Here is a 22,630-nt window from a genome sequence, read left to right on the forward strand (position 1 = left end):
AAATTAAAACACCAAAAAGCTTTAAATTCTGTGCTTTCTGGTCGTTAGATAAAGTGAACAGAAAAATGCTGGCGCTTCGCGCTCGCAATTATTCTTTTTGAAAAGTGGTATTACATTAAATAAATGGATCTTTCTTTCATGAACACATCTTAAAAAAAGGGGTCTCCAATTGTATATTTTATGTGATTATGATTATGACACATTTGCCTCGCTGCTAGGGGGGAGGGGCGCCATTATCGAAAAGTACACAAGGGCGCAAAAATCAGATCGAGCCCCCCGGGGAGCAAAATCCTTGATACGAGCCTGATACCCCCACCCCCTTTGTTTCAGTTTTGTCAATGTAGATCTATATACTTACACCCACTTGTCTTGAATGTCCATCAATCACTACACATAAGTATACCACCGATCTATTTCAAAATATCTTTCATCTTGTACAGATGTCACATGATTGAACGATATATACATTCTGTACATTATACAGGTACCAACTTAAAAATATCTCGTACGCGAGAAAAATTACCCATTTTCATTCGCATTTTACCATTTTCAAACACAGTATTGCAAGGGACAATGATTCTTCTCTACATATATTTCACTTTATCGCATCACTGACAGAGTGACTTTGGCTTCCCATACAGATCATGCAGGAAGAGAGCCATATTGAAATTAGAAAAAAAATCGATAAGATTGTTATCACAGCGACACAGCACAAAGTATATAATATCAATAAATTATTCACTTAATATATTTTGTACCGTCATGATAATGGATCAAGAGGAAGGCCCCACGATTCAGGTTTAAGCATTGAGTGTATAGAAGAAATCGATCCCCTGCCGAACCTAGCCATTCTTCAGCGAATGTCGCAAACAGTATTCCGAACATGGCTCAATCTCTGCCAAACTTGGCCGATTCCATGCAGGGTTTGGCTGGTTCTTTTCCAAACATCACCGAAACATTTCCAGACCTATCTGGTTATCTTCCAAACATCACCGATTCTTTTCAGAACATAGGTATAGCCGGTTATCTTCAAAATATCAGCGAAGCATTGCCGAACCTTACTGATGTCATCCAGGACACTATAGCCGGTAATCAGGAAACCGCTTTAGCAATACCCTTTGTAGGAGATGTAGAAACAGATGTGGTTGATGAAATCACTGGTATCCTACCTGAAACACCAGTTAATGAATCGATATCGACTGTCATAACATCGGGTATGACTACCGCAAAACCAGAAATTACAGATTTTGTCAAGAATGTCTCAACGACTATTTTATCAACTGTGGCTGTTGTGAACGATTCTGTCATACAGACACCAAATTTCAATGCGACGACAATGGCTCCAACGAAAGAACCAGTGAAGAAAATGACCACATTGTGGTCCAGCATCTCAACGACGATATCATCATATAACGGCACCGAACTCGGCATCAACTCCACGACATCATCAGAGTCGGCCTGCGGATCAGGTTATACGGTCGATGAATGCGAGTGGGTAGTCAACTTCGAACGCATTCTGTCTCCCATTCTCATGGTCCTCATCATCATCGGTCTCGTCGCTAATATATACATCGTTTACACAGTCGTCGCCCGTAAAGACATGAGGACGTTCTCCAACCTCTTCATGACCAATCTGAGCGTCACCCATCTCATCTTCCTCGTCGTTATCGGTGCTACCGACGTCTATGATTACGTGTTGACGGTCCGTGACATTGCTCATAGCAGTCTCATACCATCGTCTGTACATCTCTACATCAGTCTCGTAAGTACTACTATTGATCTCTTTTACGAACATAACTGATGCATCGATTATAAGTAGATGAAAAATGTAAGTTTATATAGTACAGTTTTAAATCATGGTATATAAACTTTGTCAATTAAAAGTTGCAAACAGTACTGGGTCCGGGTCAGGACATCACAAGAGGGGCAGGGGTAAAAAGAATCTCTGAGGCTAGTTGGCAATTTATATTTACAACCCCTAAAACGGCCTTAAAAAGTGATGATCTAAAATGAAACGTCCACATGTGACGTTTAAGAAAATAACAGAGATAATGTTCCATTGGTGGACATCTCCCCCCCCCAAAAAAAAAGGAGAAAGATAAAAAACAAGATTAAAATGAAACTCATTGTTGGGGGGGGGGAGGGAGTAGTACACTTCCTTCTTTCCTATGGACATTGAATTGGGGGCACATCCACAGTTGGAAGAAGGCACGGACCCGTGCCCCCTGAATTAGTTCTAGGGAAAAAGGGCGAGCAGTAGTGAATATTCTTTACAGATCACAATGAATTCTCTTCTTTAAAAAAAAATATATATTTTGTGTTTTCAATCTCTAAATTCTTAATGGTCCCTTTTCGATGTAAAAAAATTTGTTTTATTTCCCTCACAGGTTATAACCAACTGCGATGTCTCCATGTTAACGGCTCTATCCATCGATCGTTATGTTGCTATCAGCGTCGATCCGAAGAAAGTGGCTAAATATTCTAAAGTGAAGATAACAACAGGCGTATGCGCCCTTGTCTGGATTGGTAAGAAACTATTCTATCTATAAATTTGCTTCACAATGCAATAGGCCATTAGGTTTCAAGAATTGACCCATCAGCCCTTTTTTCAAATTGTTGACCAAACAACCGAGAGAACAGGCCAAATATTTTGTTCCCTGTTTTCCGTCGTCTCTCCATTATTTTTTTTTTCTAAGACCCAGGTTTCAGAGAACATCCCGAGGAATTCTTATATTTCTTATATACGGTATGCAGGGGCGTCGATCCATTTTTCAGATGGGGGGGGGGCAAAATCATTAACGTTCCAAAGGTGTTACGTTCGATCGTACAAAACACCCACCCACACACATGTATATATATATACATACATATATATATATATATATATATATATATATATATATATATATATATATATATGACTCATGAGACACAGACACGTATCTCACCAACAAATTAATGCGAGCGCGAAGCGCGAGCTGATTTCTTTAGTATACTGACAGGAAAAGCGTGCCTGTTTAGGACTGTTTGTAGTAACTCATGAGGAGGATACATATCTCACTACACAGATAGTACGAGTGCCGAGAGTGAGCTGAAATTTCTTTATATTCTGACTTGAAAACTTGATATTCTAAGCATTTTTGGTACCAATGATTAACATTTGTATCTGAAAGAAGAATAGATGCAAGCGCGAAGCGCGAGCTGAAAATTTTGATATTTCGACCTGAAAAATGACAGTTTAATGGACGCTTTTGATAAAGAACAAGATATATATCCAAGAAAAGATGATTGCAAATCGAAGCAGGAGTTCTTTTGAGGCTTAGAATTGAAAACGGGACATTTACATTCACCTATTTAATCATGAAAAGTATAGGTTTTTGCTACAGAAATGACGCGAGCGCGAAGCGCGAGCTGAAAATTTTTATATTCCAATCTGAAAAGCGGACATTTTGAGCACGATTTTAAATAAAGAACGAGTTGTGTATCTCAATCTCGCTTGCTGAACATTACAATCTTGGTTTTTTTAAATGCATATCCAGAATTATTGGGGGGCAAAATGATGTTTGCCCCCCAATATTTTCATTGGTGGGGCGATCGCCCCCTGCCCCCCCCCCCAGGATCGACGCCTCTGACGGTATGCTTGACCTTGCTCTCATAATACATTTGTTCAATTTCATGATTTTTCTCCATGCAGCATCTCTGGCAGTGTGTGCACCCGTCTTCTACAGCGTTGATACCACTAACGGTTCCTTCGACATTTCCGAATCCAGCTTCAAAGTGGCCATGAGCATCTCTTTCGTGGTCTCCTATATCATCCCCCTGGCCGTCATCACCGTCGTCTACTTCGCCATCAGACGCAAGCTTCGAAAGCGAGGCGGCGAATCCTTGCGCGTCAAGAAGGACGGGGTCGTGGTGACGCGTACGCCAGAGGAATACCGTCTGTACCACGATCAGCAGATTCTTCGGAGTATCCTCGTCATCGTTCTCCTTTATACATTCAACTTCGGTGCGCGTTACATCACCAAAATGATCATCTACCTGTCCATACCATTCGGCAGGATCGCTATCTTCGTAGCCACGCAGTTGAGTGAGACAGCCGCCATTTTGACGGCAAGCCTGCAGCCGATAGTGTACGTGGTGTTGCATCCGACTTTCAGTAAGCACACCAGAGAGAGGTTCGCTTGCAGCGGTGGTACCAAGAGTTTTGGGTGCTGCGTGTATTGCGGCAAGTGTTACATTGCTTGTTGTACTTGTTGTGGGTTGATTAGGTTGTCTCCGGTTCCACAACCTAGCCTACGAGGAGACGGGGATGTTGGCAAGAGGCAAAGCAAGAAAACTGATAGAGTGGTATTGGTGGAAAACATGGAACTCGACATAATTCCACCTCCTCCTTCTCCGACTTCGCGCAATCCTTCTTCCCCAACAAGTAGAACTTCTCCTTCCCCCTCTACTCCTCAAAACCCCGCCTCCCCTCCTTCAAATTTTGACTCACCTCCTCCTTCCTCTTCTCCTGCTTATATCCCACATGCATCGTCTCCTTCTTTCCCTCCACTTTCTCCGACCGATCCAAGTCGAATCTCATCCTCTTCTCCTCCATCTCAGAATCACATCCCTTCTCCTCCTTCTTATCTTCCTCCTTCTCCTCCCTATCCCCACGCTGTTCTATTCTTTCCTTCTCCAAGACCTTCATCTCCTCCTTGCTTAGATTGTGAGGAGCCGTAGTCGGAATTAAAGAATTCGAACTCATTCTGAATCTATACTTCAAATTAGTACAAATAGTACTGTTTAATCGTCTCATTAGATTCGGATTATGGAATAAAATTCGACTTCAGTTATGATGTACAAATACTCTTAATTCCATCTTCTACTTTGGATAACATTTCGATTGCTAATTTTCCTGGGGAGGGAATTAAGAAATTTAATTCTTGCAATAAATAAATGATGTACATGTATATTTCAATTGGATTGATAATTTTATTTGGAATAAACGGACTAATTATTAATTTTGTATCATTCAGTCTTTGTTAAAACTTCTCTTTTACAAAAAAAACATGAAAAGCCGGTGATCATTATAGTTTGTTCTTTTTAAATATATCTTTAGTATATCTGCACAGAAACAATGGATGAGATGAAAACAGCGCGGTAGATTATAGAGGATATTTATATATTATGTAGCTGTGTTATACATAAATGATTATCTCTGTAGTATTATCAAGATCACCTTTCTATTCGAATGATGTTGCTTTTTTAAAAGGTGAAATGTCTTTACATTCAGCTGTTTGTGTCACTGCGTTGGGTTTCTTACGAAAATTATTACATCCAACGAACGACCCCGTTTTTTGAGCTCCGTTTATCCTGTAAAAGAAAATCAGACAAAATCAAGCAACATCTCTCCTTTGGCTCGAAACATTGAGTCGGTCCGTTCGTTAATTCTAAACTTGAAATTTAATGAAGTTTGATAAGAAATAAATCCACTGGTTATCATTGAAACACGATTCACAATCTTCCACACCATGATAAGAAACTGAAATTGAGTATTTCACTATCATGGGCTTCCAATCTAGTGCATTTAGTTAGAGCAATTTTCACCAAACGGAAACCAGCAACTGGATTGCACGGTTCGAATCAATTCCATCGGGTAGCAACTTACTACTCTGAGCTACGTTTCGTCAAAGTCCATCGATGATGTGACGGGATTCGAATCCCGCACCTTGCAAATCACAGTCTGGCGAGTTATTTATTAGACCACGTTACCTCACAGCAGACAGATTTGGAGTCGGTTATTCAATCATACTCCGAGCCGATTGTGATACTGATACCGCCGGGGTGGATATCCGTTTTGTGGTACCATTTATTGGTATCAACCACGACTGCAAGGATAGAACAAATAAATGAAGTGCATGGTAACTCGTGTTTATTCACCAATTCGAATAAAAACGATTTTATTTCATGAAATACTAGGAAACTTTTTATTAAATCATAGAGGTCTACCAGAGCGTTTGCTAGCCATTGAAAATGGCTACAATCGGAAGTAAATTTAGTTGGAAGCAATGACTGATGCGCAATGGTTGGTAAATTGTGTAGAGGCCCATGTAAGTTCATTACTTCCACCCATAAGTAGATGCATAATAGTCTTATGTAAGCATCGTGGTGTAGCGGTTCTGACTCTCGCCTTGTAATCAGAGGGTCGTGTGTTCGAATCCAACCATGGTCTAGCGTCCTTTGGCAACGCGTCAATCCACAATGTGCCAGTCGCCACCGAGGTGTTAAATGGGTACCAGGTAGGATGCGAAAGAATATATGCCTAGCAATTGAGTCTTGATAATCTTGTTGGAATGCTCCCCAGGGAGTGAAGAAGGTGCATACATTATATGAGGGCATGCAAGGGTCCGATGACCGGGGTAATAATATCTGTAAAGCGCTTTGAGACGTTGTTAAGATGTATTGAAGCGCTAAAGCGGATTATTATAATTATTAGTGCTATTATTTTACAGTGTATTTTCTATTTAATGTTCAAATGCACTTCCGAGGACATATTGATAGTAGAAGTGAGTTGATATACAGTTTTTTAGGTATTGCCTGAAGTCTTGAATACACAAATGAAAATTAACAGTTAATTAATCTTACAACCAATGAAAACAAATGGTAGATTTTCAATTTAATTTCAAAGTTTGCTTAACGTCTATATAGTTGATGCTAATGTTATTTTCCTATATCTTTTTTTTTTACAAAGATATTGTTGCATTCTAATCGATTTGTATGAATTACTTTGGGGGGGAATGGGAAACTTAATGATATTCTTAGCACTCAGAAGGGAAACAAATATATATGTGGACAAATAGAGGCTACTTATGTAGGGTGGGGGTAAGCTTAGAATAAAAGTACAATATCGATTATGTAAAGAATATATCATCATGTTTTTTTCTTGTTTTCTAATAAATACATGATTGAATATACTTACTGACATTCCCTTTGACCATGGTAGCATTGATTTCATGACAGACGTGTTCACATTCTGGTGGAGGGATGAGCGTCCATGTTTTAGAACCACTGATCTGAGCCTGCCACGAAGGTCTGTCCACACTGTCAATCTAAGATGGTGAATATAGCCAAGTGAGGGAATGATTAAAGCATAGTTACAGGAGGAAGTGAAAAGGCGTCTGCCAATCAAATACGGTCAGTGTATACATTCGTAGTTCCGATGCTTCGTTATTCCGAAGGTTCGGATATTCCGAAAGTTCGCTTTTCCGAAGGTTCGTTTTTCCGAAGGTTCGTAAGTCCGATAACGAAATGAGGTTCGCAATTCCGAAGGTTCGTTAGTCAGAAAACAAAGTGAGGTTCGTAATTCCGACGGTTCGTAATCCGAAAACGAAATGAGGTTCGTAATTCCGAAGGACCGTCTGACTCAGTCCGAAAACATAATGATTAACGAACCTTATTTCGTTTTCGGACTAACGAACCTTCGATGCAACGAACCTTATTTCGTTTTCGGATGAACGAACCTTCGGAACATCGAACCTTATTTCGTTTTCGGACTAACGAACCTTCGGAATATCGCCACAAATGTTCGGATTAACGAACATCGAGGTATAGGAAATTTACGCGTTTCGGAATTACGAACCTTCGGAATAAAGAACCATCGGAATTACGAACCTTCGGAATTACGAAGTGTAACCCAGTGTATAAACCGTACAAAATCACAGGCAGAATGACTGCATTACTGATCTATTCAATTATAACAATTGTTTTTATTGCCAAAACATAGTTACTGATTAGGGTGAAACTGATTGTGACATACAGATATACCTTATTCGTATATATCTCTATGGATCGTGAGCAGTCTCTTTGGAATTAAACACACCAATAAATAATAAGCAGGGGTCTGTTGCAGGAAGAGTTGCGTTTAAACGTAAGTCAAATAATCAATCGCAACTCCCAAATGCGCGCTGTTGATTGGTTGAAAATCAAGTTGCGCATGATTTTTAGAGTTGCGATTGATTGCAACTCTTTCTGCAACAGGCCCCCGGTGCATTAACTCTTGGGATGCTTCAAGTTCAAATTCACTTTATTAGCTCTCTTTTGAGATGAGTAAAAGAAAACATTGAGAAATGAATTGTTCGGCTGCATGGGGTTTACTCACAATTTCACACACAGCAAAAAACTGTGGTGTTAACCGGTGTACATAGAGGACCACACTAGTTATTTTACACCGGTGTTAAATTGGTGGTGTTAGTTTTACACCTATAGGTGTTATTACAACACCTTTTGTTGTTACATTTACACTCTTTGGTGTTATGTTTAATCTCTAGGGTGTAATTTTAACACCTCAGGGTATGGTCCTCTATTAACACCAATTGCTGTCAGATTTAACACCGCAGTTTTTACAGTGCATCAAGTTAGTGGTGGAAAATATTTTAATATTTTAGTGAAGTACTTAGCAAGCATATGACAGATAGAGAAAAGAGAGGTGAAAATTGAGTAAAGGTAAATATATAAAGATAACTCGAGTTAACATATTTTAAGACATAAAGGGATTAGAAGAAAGGGAGAACGAGGGATGATAGGTGATAAAGGGAGAGGGGTAGCCGGTGGGAGGAGGAAAGAAAGAAGGACGGGAGGAAGGAAGGAAGGAAGAAAGAAAGAAAGAAAGAAAGAAAGAAAGAAAGAAAGAAAGAAAGAAAGAAGAAAGAAAGAAAGAGGGAAAGGAAAAGAAAGAGAGAGAGAGAGAAAGAGGAGAGAAACAAGGGGGATGGATAGAGATGGGGAAGAAGAGTTAAATTGATGTTTGGAAATAGCCAACATTTCCAACAATGTTTGAATTCGATTGTTATTCACCATAGGCAGCACCTCCTAGAAATCATGCACATGAAGGTATGCTAAAAAGTTATAGGATTTAATCAATTATGTATTCTGTTGGATTTCATTACCATTTCTGCATAATTTTAGTATACAAAGAAGGGAAAGGGTACAGTTTTGCTCAAAATATTGTTCCCCTCCCATCCCAATTATCATTCAAAATATAGTTTGGGCCTGCCAAGAAATATATATATATAATCCAGGCATATAGAATAATACATTGCTATCAAGAATTTAATTGGGATTCCCACACAGCCTATTCACAGCCCACATATCAATGAAAAAGCGTTTGATGCTTACATGGACGTTAGCCCCTAGTCCAGGTCCACCAATAAATATCCAGTCTGTGATACTCGACTCAGAACCTTCAGGAAGAAAGTGGGGCATTGTGTAATGTTTCCTAAGCTCAGCTGAGATCACTGTATCGCAGTTACTCCTAAAAAAGCAATCAAGGAAAGAAACTAATTACAAAGAGTGAAAGCAATGACCCGTCACCCAATCAGGATTTTTTTTAACGGGGACTTTGCCCTCTCTTGTAATTGGGTGCCCCCAACTCCCCCCCAAAAATGGGGGTCTGAAACTTTACTCAGAAAAAAATACTTCAGTGCGAGGGAGCTTGACAACTAGGCGAGAATATTTTGTATTTTCAAGATGATAGCTCATGAGCATTCTGAACATAATGGTATAAAATCTGGAAATTGGGTATTGCATGATTGCAATGAAATTGTTTTGTGCCTATCTGGGGCTCGGAGCACAAAGCTTACCAATCATTGTACAACATATTCATGATTGACTGCATTGTACAATCAATCGTGAATATCAAGGGTATATATGGATAATGACATTGAGGGGCTTGACTGTCAAAAGGCTTATTTAGCGATAGAGGTAGGAAATTTGCTTATTTTCCAGCGAGGAAAACTTGCCATTAAGATAGTAAAAATGGGTTATTTGTTTTTAATAACCAATAGTGCTTAGCAGAAGAGGATTAAATGTTAAAATTATTGATGTGAGGTAATTCATTTTTCAGTATTATCAGTATACAGGGTTCCAAGCTTTTCAAGAAAACAAAATTCCCTGATGAAGTTTAAAAATTGCCTGATAATCATGTAAACCCATTCCCAGTTTTGCACGTTTTCTAAGTGGTTCAGTGATTTTATTTTCAGTATAAAAGCAGTAATGTAAAACTTATTAGTACCATAACTAGTCAATCAATGGTTGTTCCTTTGATATGCAACAAAAGTTTGACTGACTACCGTACTTTCAACTTTGGGGCTGATCAAATTCCCTGATTTTTACCTCTCATTTGAGGCATTTTCCCTGATTTGAGGTATTTTTTTATCGAATTCCCCGATTTTTCCCTGACTGAAAAAAAGTAAAATCATTTTCCCTGATGTGCTGGGGACCCTACTGTAGTAATACTTTTTTGACATCCAAGAGCGATTATTGCTTTGATTTGATAGAAACCATCGAGATGCATAACCATTCTACAGATCAACTTTGTATGCCATGCCATGTCATAAATCCGATTTGCAACCTTCTCAGTTTTGCAACCACTTTATACACGTTTTCTAGATAATCAAATAGGTCTATAGTTTATTCCAAAGATACAAAAGTGAAACTCTCTTACAATTATGTGAGAGATATATCTCAATCTAGACAGTATTTACAATATCATGTTCATAATGATCTGATAATTAATTATCGGTAAGACATAAAATCCTCTCATACACATCATCACAGCTAAACTGGTTGATTTTTTACAATGATTTATGGCTTTTGTACAACTTAACAATAAACAGTCTGTACAAAAGATTATCAAACTAAAATGCGTGCACATACCACCCAACATACCACTGCTCCTCCTTCAAATTGGCTTTGTCATCAGACATGTTAAGGAATTCTTGGAAGGATTCGATTCCAGACTTGTATGGAAAGAACTGGCAGTCCTCCTGCGCCTCCAGTGCCCTATCGTTATCCCGGTATAAATTCTGAAAGAACTTGTAGCTGAATACATCTAGGGCACTCCAATTTGTGGTTCCTCCTTCCAGAATAAGGGCCGGTCGATTGGTGTACGCGTGTCTGTCCAAAAATTCATCGCGGGAAATGTCTTGGTACGTCGGAAAGGAAGTGAGACCGTCACAAAAATCGCACTTTTCAACTGGTCTCGAAATCTCCATGAACAATACATTTGCTTCCCATAAGCACGGGTTGGCTGTTAGAATGTCTGTCAGACTGCTCAAATGTCCAAAATAATGGAGGCATGACAGGAGAGCCGCGAAGCAAACGAGTAATGGTGTCAGAAAACGGGAACATTTTGTGAGAGCCGATGATGCAGGATGTCGAGATCCAGCGGTAGACCCGCCAGTGTCGTCCCCAGAGCACTGGCCTGCACGGGTAGCGATATGCCGCTCGCGTTTTGAAGAGTCGTTGCATTTCGAAAGCATAACATGTTCAACTTCGTCCAAAGTTAATCCAGCTTTCACGGCGTCTGCCTTTAATTTCGATAAACTCTTGATAAGTCTCCGTTTCGTATCATCCATACCAGACAAATTATTTAAGTTAGGTGGTGGAATTATTAATAAAATATTGATAGCATGTAGGCCTATTTCAGTCGTGGAATCGAGGTACCGGCGAATGGTTGTTTTTCCGGGTTCAATGACCTTTGTCCACATGTGGGGGCGTGGCTTCATGCTTCCAATCAAACTCGTTGGATGTTCCAGAACAACTTGCTGTGGATTCAGTGACTTTAGAGCCGGGCATTAGAGTTTTGTTTCAACTGAAGGCCCGGTATTTCAGTGGCTAACAATTAATGGTTGATTCTTTGCCCATTATTGTCACTACAATGGAACACCTGAATTCAGATTGATTCTTCCTGTTACTATTGAAAGCACTGAGAGATCAGTGCTTGAAAGGGGCATTTAAACCTGGAAAAAAAATAGTTTAGCAAAAAAAAAACCAAAAATAATGGCGAAGGTTTGCGAAAAATACATCTAAAATCATAAAATTATTAGAATTATATTTTTTGATCTGTTACGTCATATGAAAGCAGCTTCCTCATGTATAATTTAGGAACAAAAAAAATAAAGAAATTAAATGTCATTTCTTAACAAGAATTGTTTATTCTTTGTACCTTAAAGGAGAATGAAACCATTGGAACAAGATAGCTTGTGTGAAACATAAAAATCAAAGAAACAGATCAACGAAAGTCTGAGAAAAATCGGACAAATAATGAGAAAGTTATGAACATCTGAATATTGCAATCACTAATGCTATGGGGATAGCAAATTGGCAATGCGACAAAGATGTGTGATGTCACTTGTGAACAACTCTCCCCATTGCTTTAGTATATATTTCACTTGAATTGCCTCTTTTATCACATCTATCCATAGATCATGTGTTCTTTCTACATGAGGGAATGTAATACATATTTTTTAAGAATACATCATGGATAAAGAGTTTGTATCATCATAAGAAAAAGCAAAAAGAGACATTTTGAGGGTATTTTATAGTCCACCAAAGGAAAAGTTGTTCATCAGTGACATCACACATCCTTGTCGCATTGCCAATAGGAGGATCTCCATAGCATTAGTGACTGCAATATTCAAATGCTCATAACTTTCTCATTATTTGTCTGATTTTTCTCAAACTTTCTTTATTCTTATTCTTTGATTTTTCTGTTTCTACACAAGCATATTTGTTCCAAAGGTTTCATTCCCCTTTAAGAATATCAACAGACAAATCATTTCAAATCCGCTAATGGAAAAATAAAAAAAATACCAGTATGAACCACTGAAAAAAATTGAATTTATGACATTACAATAAAAAACCTAAATTTCTGATAGCGTTTTAAATCTTTGATGGATTTCTTCAAACTTCCACCGACATTTTTATACCCTTTTTTCTGTCATTCTTACAACTAAATTGTTCGTCAAGGCGCGGGCGAACAATGATAACAGTATAGTTGTGTTTATGAAACGGACTCTTGTTATTTCTCTATGATAGGCCTAATCCATTTTTAATAAATAAGAATACAGAAGGGCCTATTTTAGATAAGAAAAGTAGTAATGTCTCACTGCAAAAAATATTTGGTAAAATTTTACCACCACGAGGCCGAGGGTAATTATGTGTCCAACCTATTTTGGACATTATTTTACCTAATGCGGGAAGAAAATTGTCCAGTAAGATTTAAAAAATAAGCTGCAATCACTTTAGAATGGGCAAAATTTTAATCACTGGAAAAATAAAAATACCCCAAAAAATGTCCAATGTCGGTTGGACACATGATTACCCTCATGGAACACTTCTAACCAATAGTTCTTATAGTGCACTTGGAAATTTATGCCTTATTTTGAATCGTTAACAAAGGGTTTTATTTCACAAAGTTATTAACAAAATTACAAATAAAATGAAGAACGGTTTAAGCAAATTATAATGTCATTCTGTATATGTTGATACGCTTGAAATTCCACTGAAAGTTTGTTTTGCCGACAAAGATCCCAATCTCACAAAGAATGGCAATCACTCCAGGGGCACGTTGCAGAAAGAGTTGCAATCAATCGCAACTCCAAAAATCATGCGTAACTTGATTTCCAACCAATCAACAGCGCGCATTTTTGACTTGCGATTGATTTTTTGACTTGCGTTTAAACGCAACTCTTTCTGCAACGGGCCTCAGATCAATCATAGTTTTGAGGTTGGTCCTTTCATGAAGGTGATAGAGAACCTTTCCCCGCCATATTTTAAGCTTAGAAATAATGTGAAATTTAATCATGTTAATCATTTCCAATAAGTGTGATTCATATCAAAATGATTTCATGTACATGTAAATATGATTTGAACAATTATATGAAAACATAAACCCCTCAAAAAAGTTCTGCAACTGAGTGCTAATAAATTTCTTAATGTGCCATCATCATATGTAAAAGTGGTATCATTGGAAAGTACAATTATTCCTCTTTACGATCATGTGTCATTTGTAATGCTAGTGTTATCATGAAATACACAGACATGATAAATATGCAGCAATGTAAAAAATGAAATGTTGCAAAATTCGTTGCCATGTCATGTTTGAGTTCTGCAACTCAAACTGCAAGTTTGAGTGCTAATAAATTTCTTAAAGTGCCATCATCATGTGTAAAAGTGATATCTGTAGAAAGCATGATTATTCTTCTTTACAATCATGTGTCATTTGTAATGCTAGTGTTATCATGAAATACACAGGCATGATAATACGCAGCAATGTTAGAAATGAAATGTTGCAAAATGCGTCGTTTCCAATAGCGAATTTCCAATTGTTTCGAGGATGGACCGAGTGCATTCACTGTCACCTGCATGGTAGAAATTCTATAGAAATGGAGACTCTTGTTCGAAATCAATGCATTTTGCAACATTTCACTTCTGACTTTTCTCAATGTTCAGGGTGATTGAATATTCCATGATTACATAATCACAGCAAATGGCATGTCATTGTAAAGAAGAATAATTCAGCTTTCCAATGATACCAGTTTCATCTTTTATACTTCATTAACCAAAAAGATATCATCCCCCAAAACTGAGTTGCAAAACTTTTTTTGAGGGGTTTATATCAATTTCAGGTTGCCTGATCTAAATGAATAAATCTTTGTAAGGAACCCCCCCCCCCAAAAAAAAGCACACAACTAGGTCAAGTTTTGTCCTTTCTCCATTTTTGCAAATATTATAAGGACCTATCTATAATGAAAATAAATGATGGACATTTGAAATGCGACGGCATCGATCATAAAACAGATGCACTGGGTGCTGTGGCCGAGCGGTCTAGGGCGCCTGGCCATACATAGAATGTCCGGGGTTCGATCCCCAGCCGCGGCACCTATGCCCGTGAGCAAAGCATTTAATGTACAATGCTCTTTTATCCTGCTTTCAAATAAATGGAAATGCTACATGCATTATTGGTAAATTGGTGTGCACTTGTTTGAAGAAAAATGCACGTAGCGCAGTAAGGAAAAGAAGAAGAAAAATGTAGGCAACGCACCCTATCAATCCCCCCCCCATGGTCGCAAGTTGACAGGAGCATCTTGACTATACCCATGGACCTATGTACTGCTCAGCCAATCAAATTCAAGGAAAGTTTGCAAGTTGTACCAGCACTGATATGTATACTAAAGACTGGTGACCATTTCTCGTGTTAAATGTTTTACCCCAGATTTGAATTGGTCCTGATTTAGTTTTTTATAAGGGTCACCAGGGACGCGTAAAGTCATTCGTAACATTAACAGCTTCATGAAACAAAAAACTGATAACTTGTCGATGGAAAATGTTTTCAGGCTTTTCAGTACTCCACTTGACGACGGAATATCAAGTGTATTTTGCTACAGCAAACAGACACCCACAAAGGACACATTTGATTCAAGTTAGATTACGTACCAAAAATATGTACACTTTTATTATTCAGCAGAATAATACTGTAGTTAAAATGATAAAAATGGAATACATTGCATAATAACAGTACACACACCATGCTGGTACATTGACATTACATATTTCATATAGGGCAGAGAGAGAGACAGAGAAGAAAAAAAATAGGGGAGGGAGAACGAGAGAATTACTACTCATGTCAAGAGCTGATAATTATTATAAAAAATGTTTTATTTCCTACCAAATACTTTTCAAAATATTGTGACAGAGGTGGGAATTCTGAAGAAATGATTAGCTCAACTAATACTGCAAGATAAGCATAACTATATTACATTATTTTTTTCATGATCAAGTGTGGATGCAATATATCGACGGAGGACGACAAAATTGAATAAATTTCAAATTATGCATGGGTTGAACATTAATACCTGAGGGGGAAAATAGAATTATTTTATACAACATTTCTCATATAAAACAATAATAGAAACAAAGTTGAATAAATATATTATAAAACAATGCAATCAGTCACTGTCAAATAGATCTAAGCTGATAATACTTTAAACCAGTAAAAAAATAAACAGGAATTTATAAAAAAAAAGATGACTACATATGTTTTACTCCAATAAATAACATGTTTCTGAATAAATTTTGTTCCATCTAACATTTATGTAAAGTATCTGCTTTGCAGACCAAAGTAACATACAAATTTATGGAAATTGATATTAAACACTGAGGGCATACAATGTTGTGGACATGGCTGTTACACTTAAAAGAATATCTTATGAATTACTATTCCTATTTATAGGTGGGGGGGGGGATAGAAACAAAAATGTGTTAAGATGCCAGCAGTGAGCAGGCAGTGCCTACCACAAAACCAATAAGGAATGACACAAAGTTAACAAAATATTTACAATTCAAATAGTTTGTAAACTATAATTCCAGAAAGCCAACACAATCTTGGGCATATAAGAATGAGACTGACTCTATTGAAATGAATAAAAATAAATAATAATAATAGGCCTATAGTGTAAAATTTTACCTTGGGAAGCCACTTTAGTTCTGAAAATTGTTCTACCAGCAGGCCCTGCTTAACATGATGTTATTAAAAGAGTAATCTATCTGCACATCTGATGAATATTTAAATCATTCTGTCACTTTCTATTGATTCTATGCTCAATCTATAAAAAAATTATGTTTGAAACAAAGGTATCTATTGTGCCAGCCCTGACTTCATACATTTTTTTATTCAATAACCAAAATGCACATTGACCCTTCACAATCACAGAAGAAATACATGAAAATCTCAGTCAATTACATAATGTCTATGTTCCATAGCACAGATCTTCGGGCCCACATAGGCTTATTACAATAGTCTACTGCACCTGACAAGTTAAATTATATATCGAATGTATGCTTAGCAGCTGTTAAGCCACATCTAGGTGATGAAGCTTTTTATATCCTACTGTGCATTTAATTACTCACCTGTGCTGAGAGGAGCAGACGTGATGGACTTCTTAGTGAACTAAGTTTATGTCTGGAGCATGATTTGCACCCCTGACCCACTGATTGGAAGATGAGAATCAGAACCAATACACCATAAAGATTGATGGATTTGGCATCTTAATCTCATTTGATATCACTATTATAATCAATAAATTATCATAATGATTACTCAGCACATGATCTATACTACCCATATGAGTAAGAAAATATATTATTGTTTAATCATCATAATTATTGTCACATATTTAAACCAATGATTACATTTCTCGGTGTAATTAAATAAGACATGAATTTATACATAGCACTTACAAAATGAGGAAATGAAAATTCATATAAAATATGCACCAACATGAACAGCAAAATTACCTTTGGTTTGGAAAATCCTCAAAAATCTGGAATCTGTAATGGTCTCTTCTATTTACATAGTATTTTCCCCCTAAAAACACTGTTTAATCTATACACATGTGATAGAAAATATACAAGCAGTTGCCCTGAGATAAAAATTTCGCTATGATACATTGAAGTTTGTAACCAGGTATCAACAATCAGGGTTGACGATTGAAAAAGATTGACAAAGAATAAAGTAGATAACTCTTAAATTCAAATGGTTATCCATTCAATGGATCAAACCAATTATAACTCTTTAGACCTATCACATTCACATGTATATATTACAGGCTATGATGATATTAGGATATCGAGGCAGAAAATTTTATACAAAAAGAAAGGACAAGAAATAATATAAAAGGAAACAAATTGTATAAATAATCCAATAATATGCATGGACTCAATTATCCAAGTAAATATACAGTTTGAAAGCTGAAACTTGTATAAAGTTGTTACATATCATCATTCGCCGAGCATCTTTATTTTTAATATCCCTGAACCCCCCCAGGAGATGAGACTACAGAAGACTTCTAAAATGGCAAAAGATATATGCAGAAGGGGGGAGGGAGGGGGCATTTAGCAAAAGTGACTTTTAGTGCTTTGTGCTCAAGCAATTAATTTTAAGAGAAAGGCGACAACTCATACAGGCATTCCATTCTTTTAAAAATATATATTTATAACTTGCTTCCTTTCGTGTTTTTCTTTAGGTTAACTTCTGCTCGATGTTGGGGGAATTTTGGAAGCGCGGGGGGGGGGGGTTCGGAGAAGGGGTTGGGGGCAGCGACAGACCTACCTCAGTATGAGCATGAACAACAAAACTATTTTGTAATTCAGTGGTGGACCGTGACCCGGAGGAGACAAAGCATTAGAGGGGCACAGCATTGTTCACAAACAATACAGTGCCCCTCCAACAAATTGTCTCCTCCGGGTCACGGTCTGCCACTGTTTAACTTGTGCAGATGATAAATGAATTTTTTTTTTTTAAATGAAGGAACATTATTTCTGCATGATGCACACACTGAAGCTTCAGAAATGGTGGAAATATAAATGATACTTGATTTTATATAGGCACAGATTCTTTTTTGAAAATAGATTACTTTCATAGCACACTGATTAGCCCAACTGTGCTCATGCAAGCAACAGTACGATGATGTTCACAGGCAGTGTCCTACATGTACATGTCAAGTGACAAGGACCTGAGCCTGTAAACTACTGTAACCCATACCCTGTACATAAAAGGTGTCTGTAACTATGGTCTACCAGCTAGTATCATCTAGGATGCTCCACCTCCCTTGGCCTGTAATCTCTCTGCCATCATGGCATCCCAAGCTTTGTAAAGCTTCATCCTGATTACACCATCCTCGTTCCATTTACCTGCAATGAAAGATATTTAACAAGTGCATTACAAAAAGAATCATAATAAAACAGAGTTGATCACAAAGGAGAGATGAGAAAAGACAGATTGAGAGCAATGGATAAGATTAACGGAAAACATTATTTTTATGAAAATATGAGCAAGAAAAAAATCTATGAAAGGAAATAAATATGAAAAAATACAGATGTTATTGCATATCTATGTGTTTCCCTGAAACAGAAAATGCAAAACATTAAAACACACTGATGTCTTTAATTATCTCTATAATTTATCTAGGCCATATAAAAAATAATCCTAACAAATATTATGCAATCTTATTACGAAACTTAAAATAGATCTTTATTTCTACAAACGATAACATTCAAAATTGATTGCCTTCTGAGGGTAAGACACTGAACATTGTGTTTCCCTATATGACTAAAATAATTCTGTACTCACTGTCTGCATTCCTCTGTATGGCAAACTTGGGAGGAAAGGCCTCATCAGACTTGTCATGGATGTTCTGTGTGTATGAACTCTTGTAAAGACTCTTCAAATGACTGTATGGTACTCCATTAAAAATGTCCTGCTTCAAGGAGGTGCCAAGGGCCGCATACATTGGATCAGTTTCAGAAGGAATGCTGGTCTTTACTGGAGGAAACTTTGCCGTGATTAGCGGACCGGGGATGCGTTTAGATGGAGGTGTGGTGGCCTTCTGCAGAATCTCTGGGCTCTTGGCCACTTCTTTGCATAGGTCCTCCCCGTGTAGAAAGCGAATATTGTCTGGGATTGTGTCATTAGGGAATGCACGGTGTCCTGGCTTAATGCCTGGGCTAGGCGCCTTTCGAACACGTCTTGTGGTGGGAGGAAAAGTTTCACGCATGCTCTTTGACTCATCATCTCGCTTCTGAAAGGCACCCCCTTTGCCGAGGATAGTTCCTGCCTGTTGGAATTGACCATTGGTATATGGCCTACGGTAACGCTCATAATTATAGTCTGGGTTTGCATCGAGTCCCATCGGCTTGTTGAAGTGTTCTGTCAGGGAAATGTCCCGAGAATGGAGCTTGATATCATGCTTGTATGGAGCATACTTGTTTTTTGGTTGGAAGGTCAGTGCGCCGTCTGGGATTCCAGTCTTAATGGTATCAGGGTTTGGTTGAAAGGTGAGTGCAAGATGAGAGGCCTCTTTGAGATCATTCTCAGCAAATCTAGCCTTATGGACCTGCCTCTCCACCTCTGCCAGTTCCTTCTTCATTAACCCTTTGGCTTCTGGAGCCATGAAGTTGGTGAGCTTGTCCTTCTTGACATGCCTTTGAGGCACAGGAAGTGATTTGGCATGTTGGATGTCATCTTCATTTGTGACTTCGATCACTGTACCAAACAAACTCCTTGGAGCAACGGCTTGGGAGCGCTTAGCTTTGATATCACCCAAAGAAACTGCCATCTTCAAACCCGAGTGTTGTTGAGATCTACAGGTTAAAAAAAAAAAGAAATAGGTCAATAGAGGAATGATGTAAAATAGGTGGAAAAGAACTTGTGAGCATTCTAAATCTTTTTGCAATATGAAGGGGGGGGGGGATGTCTGTGCACCTAAATTATTTAACGTAATACTTAACATGAATTTTTTTTATTTCATAAAATAATTCAGTTGATAATGATCCTTTACTTTGCCAAAAATCTCATAAAAATTTGAAAGAAATAAATGATAATAAAACCCTCAGCCAGTCATTTTCAGATTGAACAACATAATGGAGCCCCTCGTCTACGCACCCACTCACTTTACACACTATTCAGGGATTTTGATGAGAAGGGAGAGTGCATTTTGAGGATGTCACATGAAATGCCAGAAATTCATCATTTTCCCGGCAATTTGAGTCAGATTTTTAAAGAACATCTTTCCATGTATCGCATTGGTTGTCGCATATCTTCTTTTACTAGAATTGTGCATTGACAATGTCTGATGTAAGTTAGATCAGGTAGATACATGTATATGTAGTATACTGCCTTCACAATCAAACCAGCAGTTCTTGATCAAAACACTGATAGAACTTGACTTGAGATTCATTATTTCATATCAATATTATCACACAACTCCTAGCCGTGTATGGTTGGAACTACCCCTTATCGACCACCTAATCTTCTAAGCATCGTATCTGCGAAAATATTCATCAATTTTACCCAGTTTTCGTCTCATTTGTGCAGAAAATTAAGCAGATCAGATTCCCATGTTTCGCACGGCTACTCCGATTCGATCCGCGTATATATCGACGAACAACGAATACGACGATTTTACATTTGCTCATTTGCACCCATCTTTTGAAACCGACCACCCGCGATACACTAAGTTTACGGCCGATTCTTGTCGCGGTGGCGAAGAATTTTAACTCTTCCAAATCAGTTCTATGATGTCAACATGCTAAATGATCGTCTCACTACTTCCATTGCGAGCTCCGGTACATGATTCGACGATTGACGACGGAAATTTGTTCTAAAGCCGTTTCCTATCGGATTTCTTGGTTTTTCAGCGGGGTTTGGGTCTGGTCAATACAATTTTGATTAATTCTACTCAATTTATACTTTTTGTTGCTTCCTTTTTTCTCGTCAAATCGATTTTTACCGTTTCTATGGACACTGCGCCTACTCTCCCGCGCGTATCGTTTGTCATACGCAATAATTTTAACGCGCGCAAGGTGGTCGGTTTCAAAAGAGGTGGTCGATATGTGGTAGTCTCACCATACCATGCATGCTTGTAGATCGTGTACACGGCGCAGCAAGTAACACAAAGCAGATTGCGTCATGAAGCCGGAACGCCCGCGCTAGCCATGCCCTAGCAACCGCTCTTCCCCGCTTAATCATGTTTGGCACAAGATTAATATTGTCCCATTAAATTTACAAATTTCATAATCTCGTTAGTAATTATTGACAACAGAAATGTAAAATTTGATAGCTTATCATCATAAAAATGAAACATTTAACTCACCATAAATCATTCCATCGAAAAAAGGTCATATTTCAAGGCTAAGCCCGGAGTTAGTCCATTCATATCGACGACGCGATATCCAGAAACAAAATCTGTTGTGTTGCTATATATGCTGCTCGCTAAAGCTCCGCCCATATAGGCCCATTGTATATTGTGCAACCGACCCCAAAGATTGTAAGCTCTTTGTGCCCGACCCTAAATGCAATGCATGCAAGGTGTTCACTGGACATCATGTTGGTTTGCGTATAATTTGGGTTACTTTTTTTCATTGAAAATAAATTGGATAGTAAAAATAACACAAAGCACAAAAAGCAGTTGAAATTCCTAAAAACAAAGAGAAAAATACAAGTACATACGGTAGGCCTGCCTAAAAAATATGGATCAATATGATGCAAGACCTATTCGAAGGTTGGAAGAAAGGTGATAAGCTCGACATGGATGTTTGATGGAAATAATGTTTTCGAAAATTTCAATGCATAACTTTGCATATTCAAAAAGATACTTCCAATTTATGGTATCTGTAATAATACCTGACTATCAAACGGGCGGGGCGGCGGCTAACGTCCTCAAAAAGAAAAAAAAGGGGGGCCAGGAGATTAGGAAAAGGGAAGAGAGGAAATGGAAGAAAGTTAGCTTTGTTGGGTTTTCTTTTTACTCTCATTTTTTCTGAAATAAATTAGTACCTTAACTTACTTCACTCTCGCTCTAAATCTATATATACAGTGCGTATCAAAAAAAGGGACAGTTTTGAAAAGTCTATAAAAAATTTGTTTCGAATTATTATATCTTTATTTTGATGTTAATAAATGCTCGAAGATCTTATCCTTGAAATGCCATTTAAAAAAATAAATTTTGTTCATGCTTGAGAGAACACGCGACGTTTTTGTCGGGGGTTCAAAAAAAGAGGCTTGCGCCAAAGTGGCAGAAGTGAGAAATTTGATGATTAGACTTTTGGCTAATCAGCAGACTTCCTCTTAATCTTTTCATTATCTTTGCCATGATTTACGAATTATGCTGTCAAATTTCATTTACAAATTTATTTATTTACCTGAATTATTTTTTTTTCATATAAACTTCTTTTACCTTTCAATTTTCAGTCATAAGTAAGAAAAGAAGAGACTTTTTGTAAACCCAAGTAAGAAGATTTGCATTATTAA

At 37.8% G+C, this 22,630-nt stretch overlaps 3 protein-coding genes across 3 annotated transcripts; 1 reads left to right on the plus strand and 2 right to left on the minus strand.

The window, feature by feature from the left end:
• Positions 1-252: 252 nt before the first annotated feature.
• Positions 253-4,810, plus strand: LOC121423078 (rhodopsin-like). The gene is made up of 3 exons (XM_041618362.1): positions 253-1,762; positions 2,388-2,526; positions 3,695-4,810. Exons 1-3 carry the CDS (start codon positions 884-886, stop codon positions 4,720-4,722), a joined length of 2,046 nt encoding a protein of 681 aa, XP_041474296.1. The 5' UTR covers positions 253-883; the 3' UTR covers positions 4,723-4,810.
• Positions 4,754-11,504, minus strand: LOC121423079. The gene is made up of 4 exons (XM_041618363.1): positions 10,696-11,504; positions 9,157-9,292; positions 6,962-7,091; positions 4,754-5,870 (listed from the first exon to the last, which is right to left on the minus strand). Exons 1-4 carry the CDS (start codon positions 11,394-11,396, stop codon positions 5,785-5,787), a joined length of 1,053 nt encoding a protein of 350 aa, XP_041474297.1. The 5' UTR covers positions 11,397-11,504; the 3' UTR covers positions 4,754-5,784.
• Positions 11,505-15,250: 3,746 nt separating this feature from the next.
• LOC121422499 lies at positions 15,251-21,588 on the minus strand. Its single transcript, XM_041617589.1, has 3 exons — positions 21,474-21,588; positions 18,953-19,962; positions 15,251-18,513 (listed from the first exon to the last, which is right to left on the minus strand). Exons 2-3 carry the CDS (start codon positions 19,935-19,937, stop codon positions 18,413-18,415), a joined length of 1,086 nt encoding a protein of 361 aa, XP_041473523.1. The 5' UTR covers positions 19,938-19,962; positions 21,474-21,588; the 3' UTR covers positions 15,251-18,412.
• Between the last annotated feature and the right edge of the window lie 1,042 nt (positions 21,589-22,630).

Source organism: Lytechinus variegatus, chromosome 10 (assembly GCF_018143015.1).
Source record: "Lytechinus variegatus isolate NC3 chromosome 10, Lvar_3.0, whole genome shotgun sequence".
Taxonomy (NCBI): Eukaryota; Metazoa; Echinodermata; class Echinoidea; order Temnopleuroida; family Toxopneustidae; genus Lytechinus; species Lytechinus variegatus.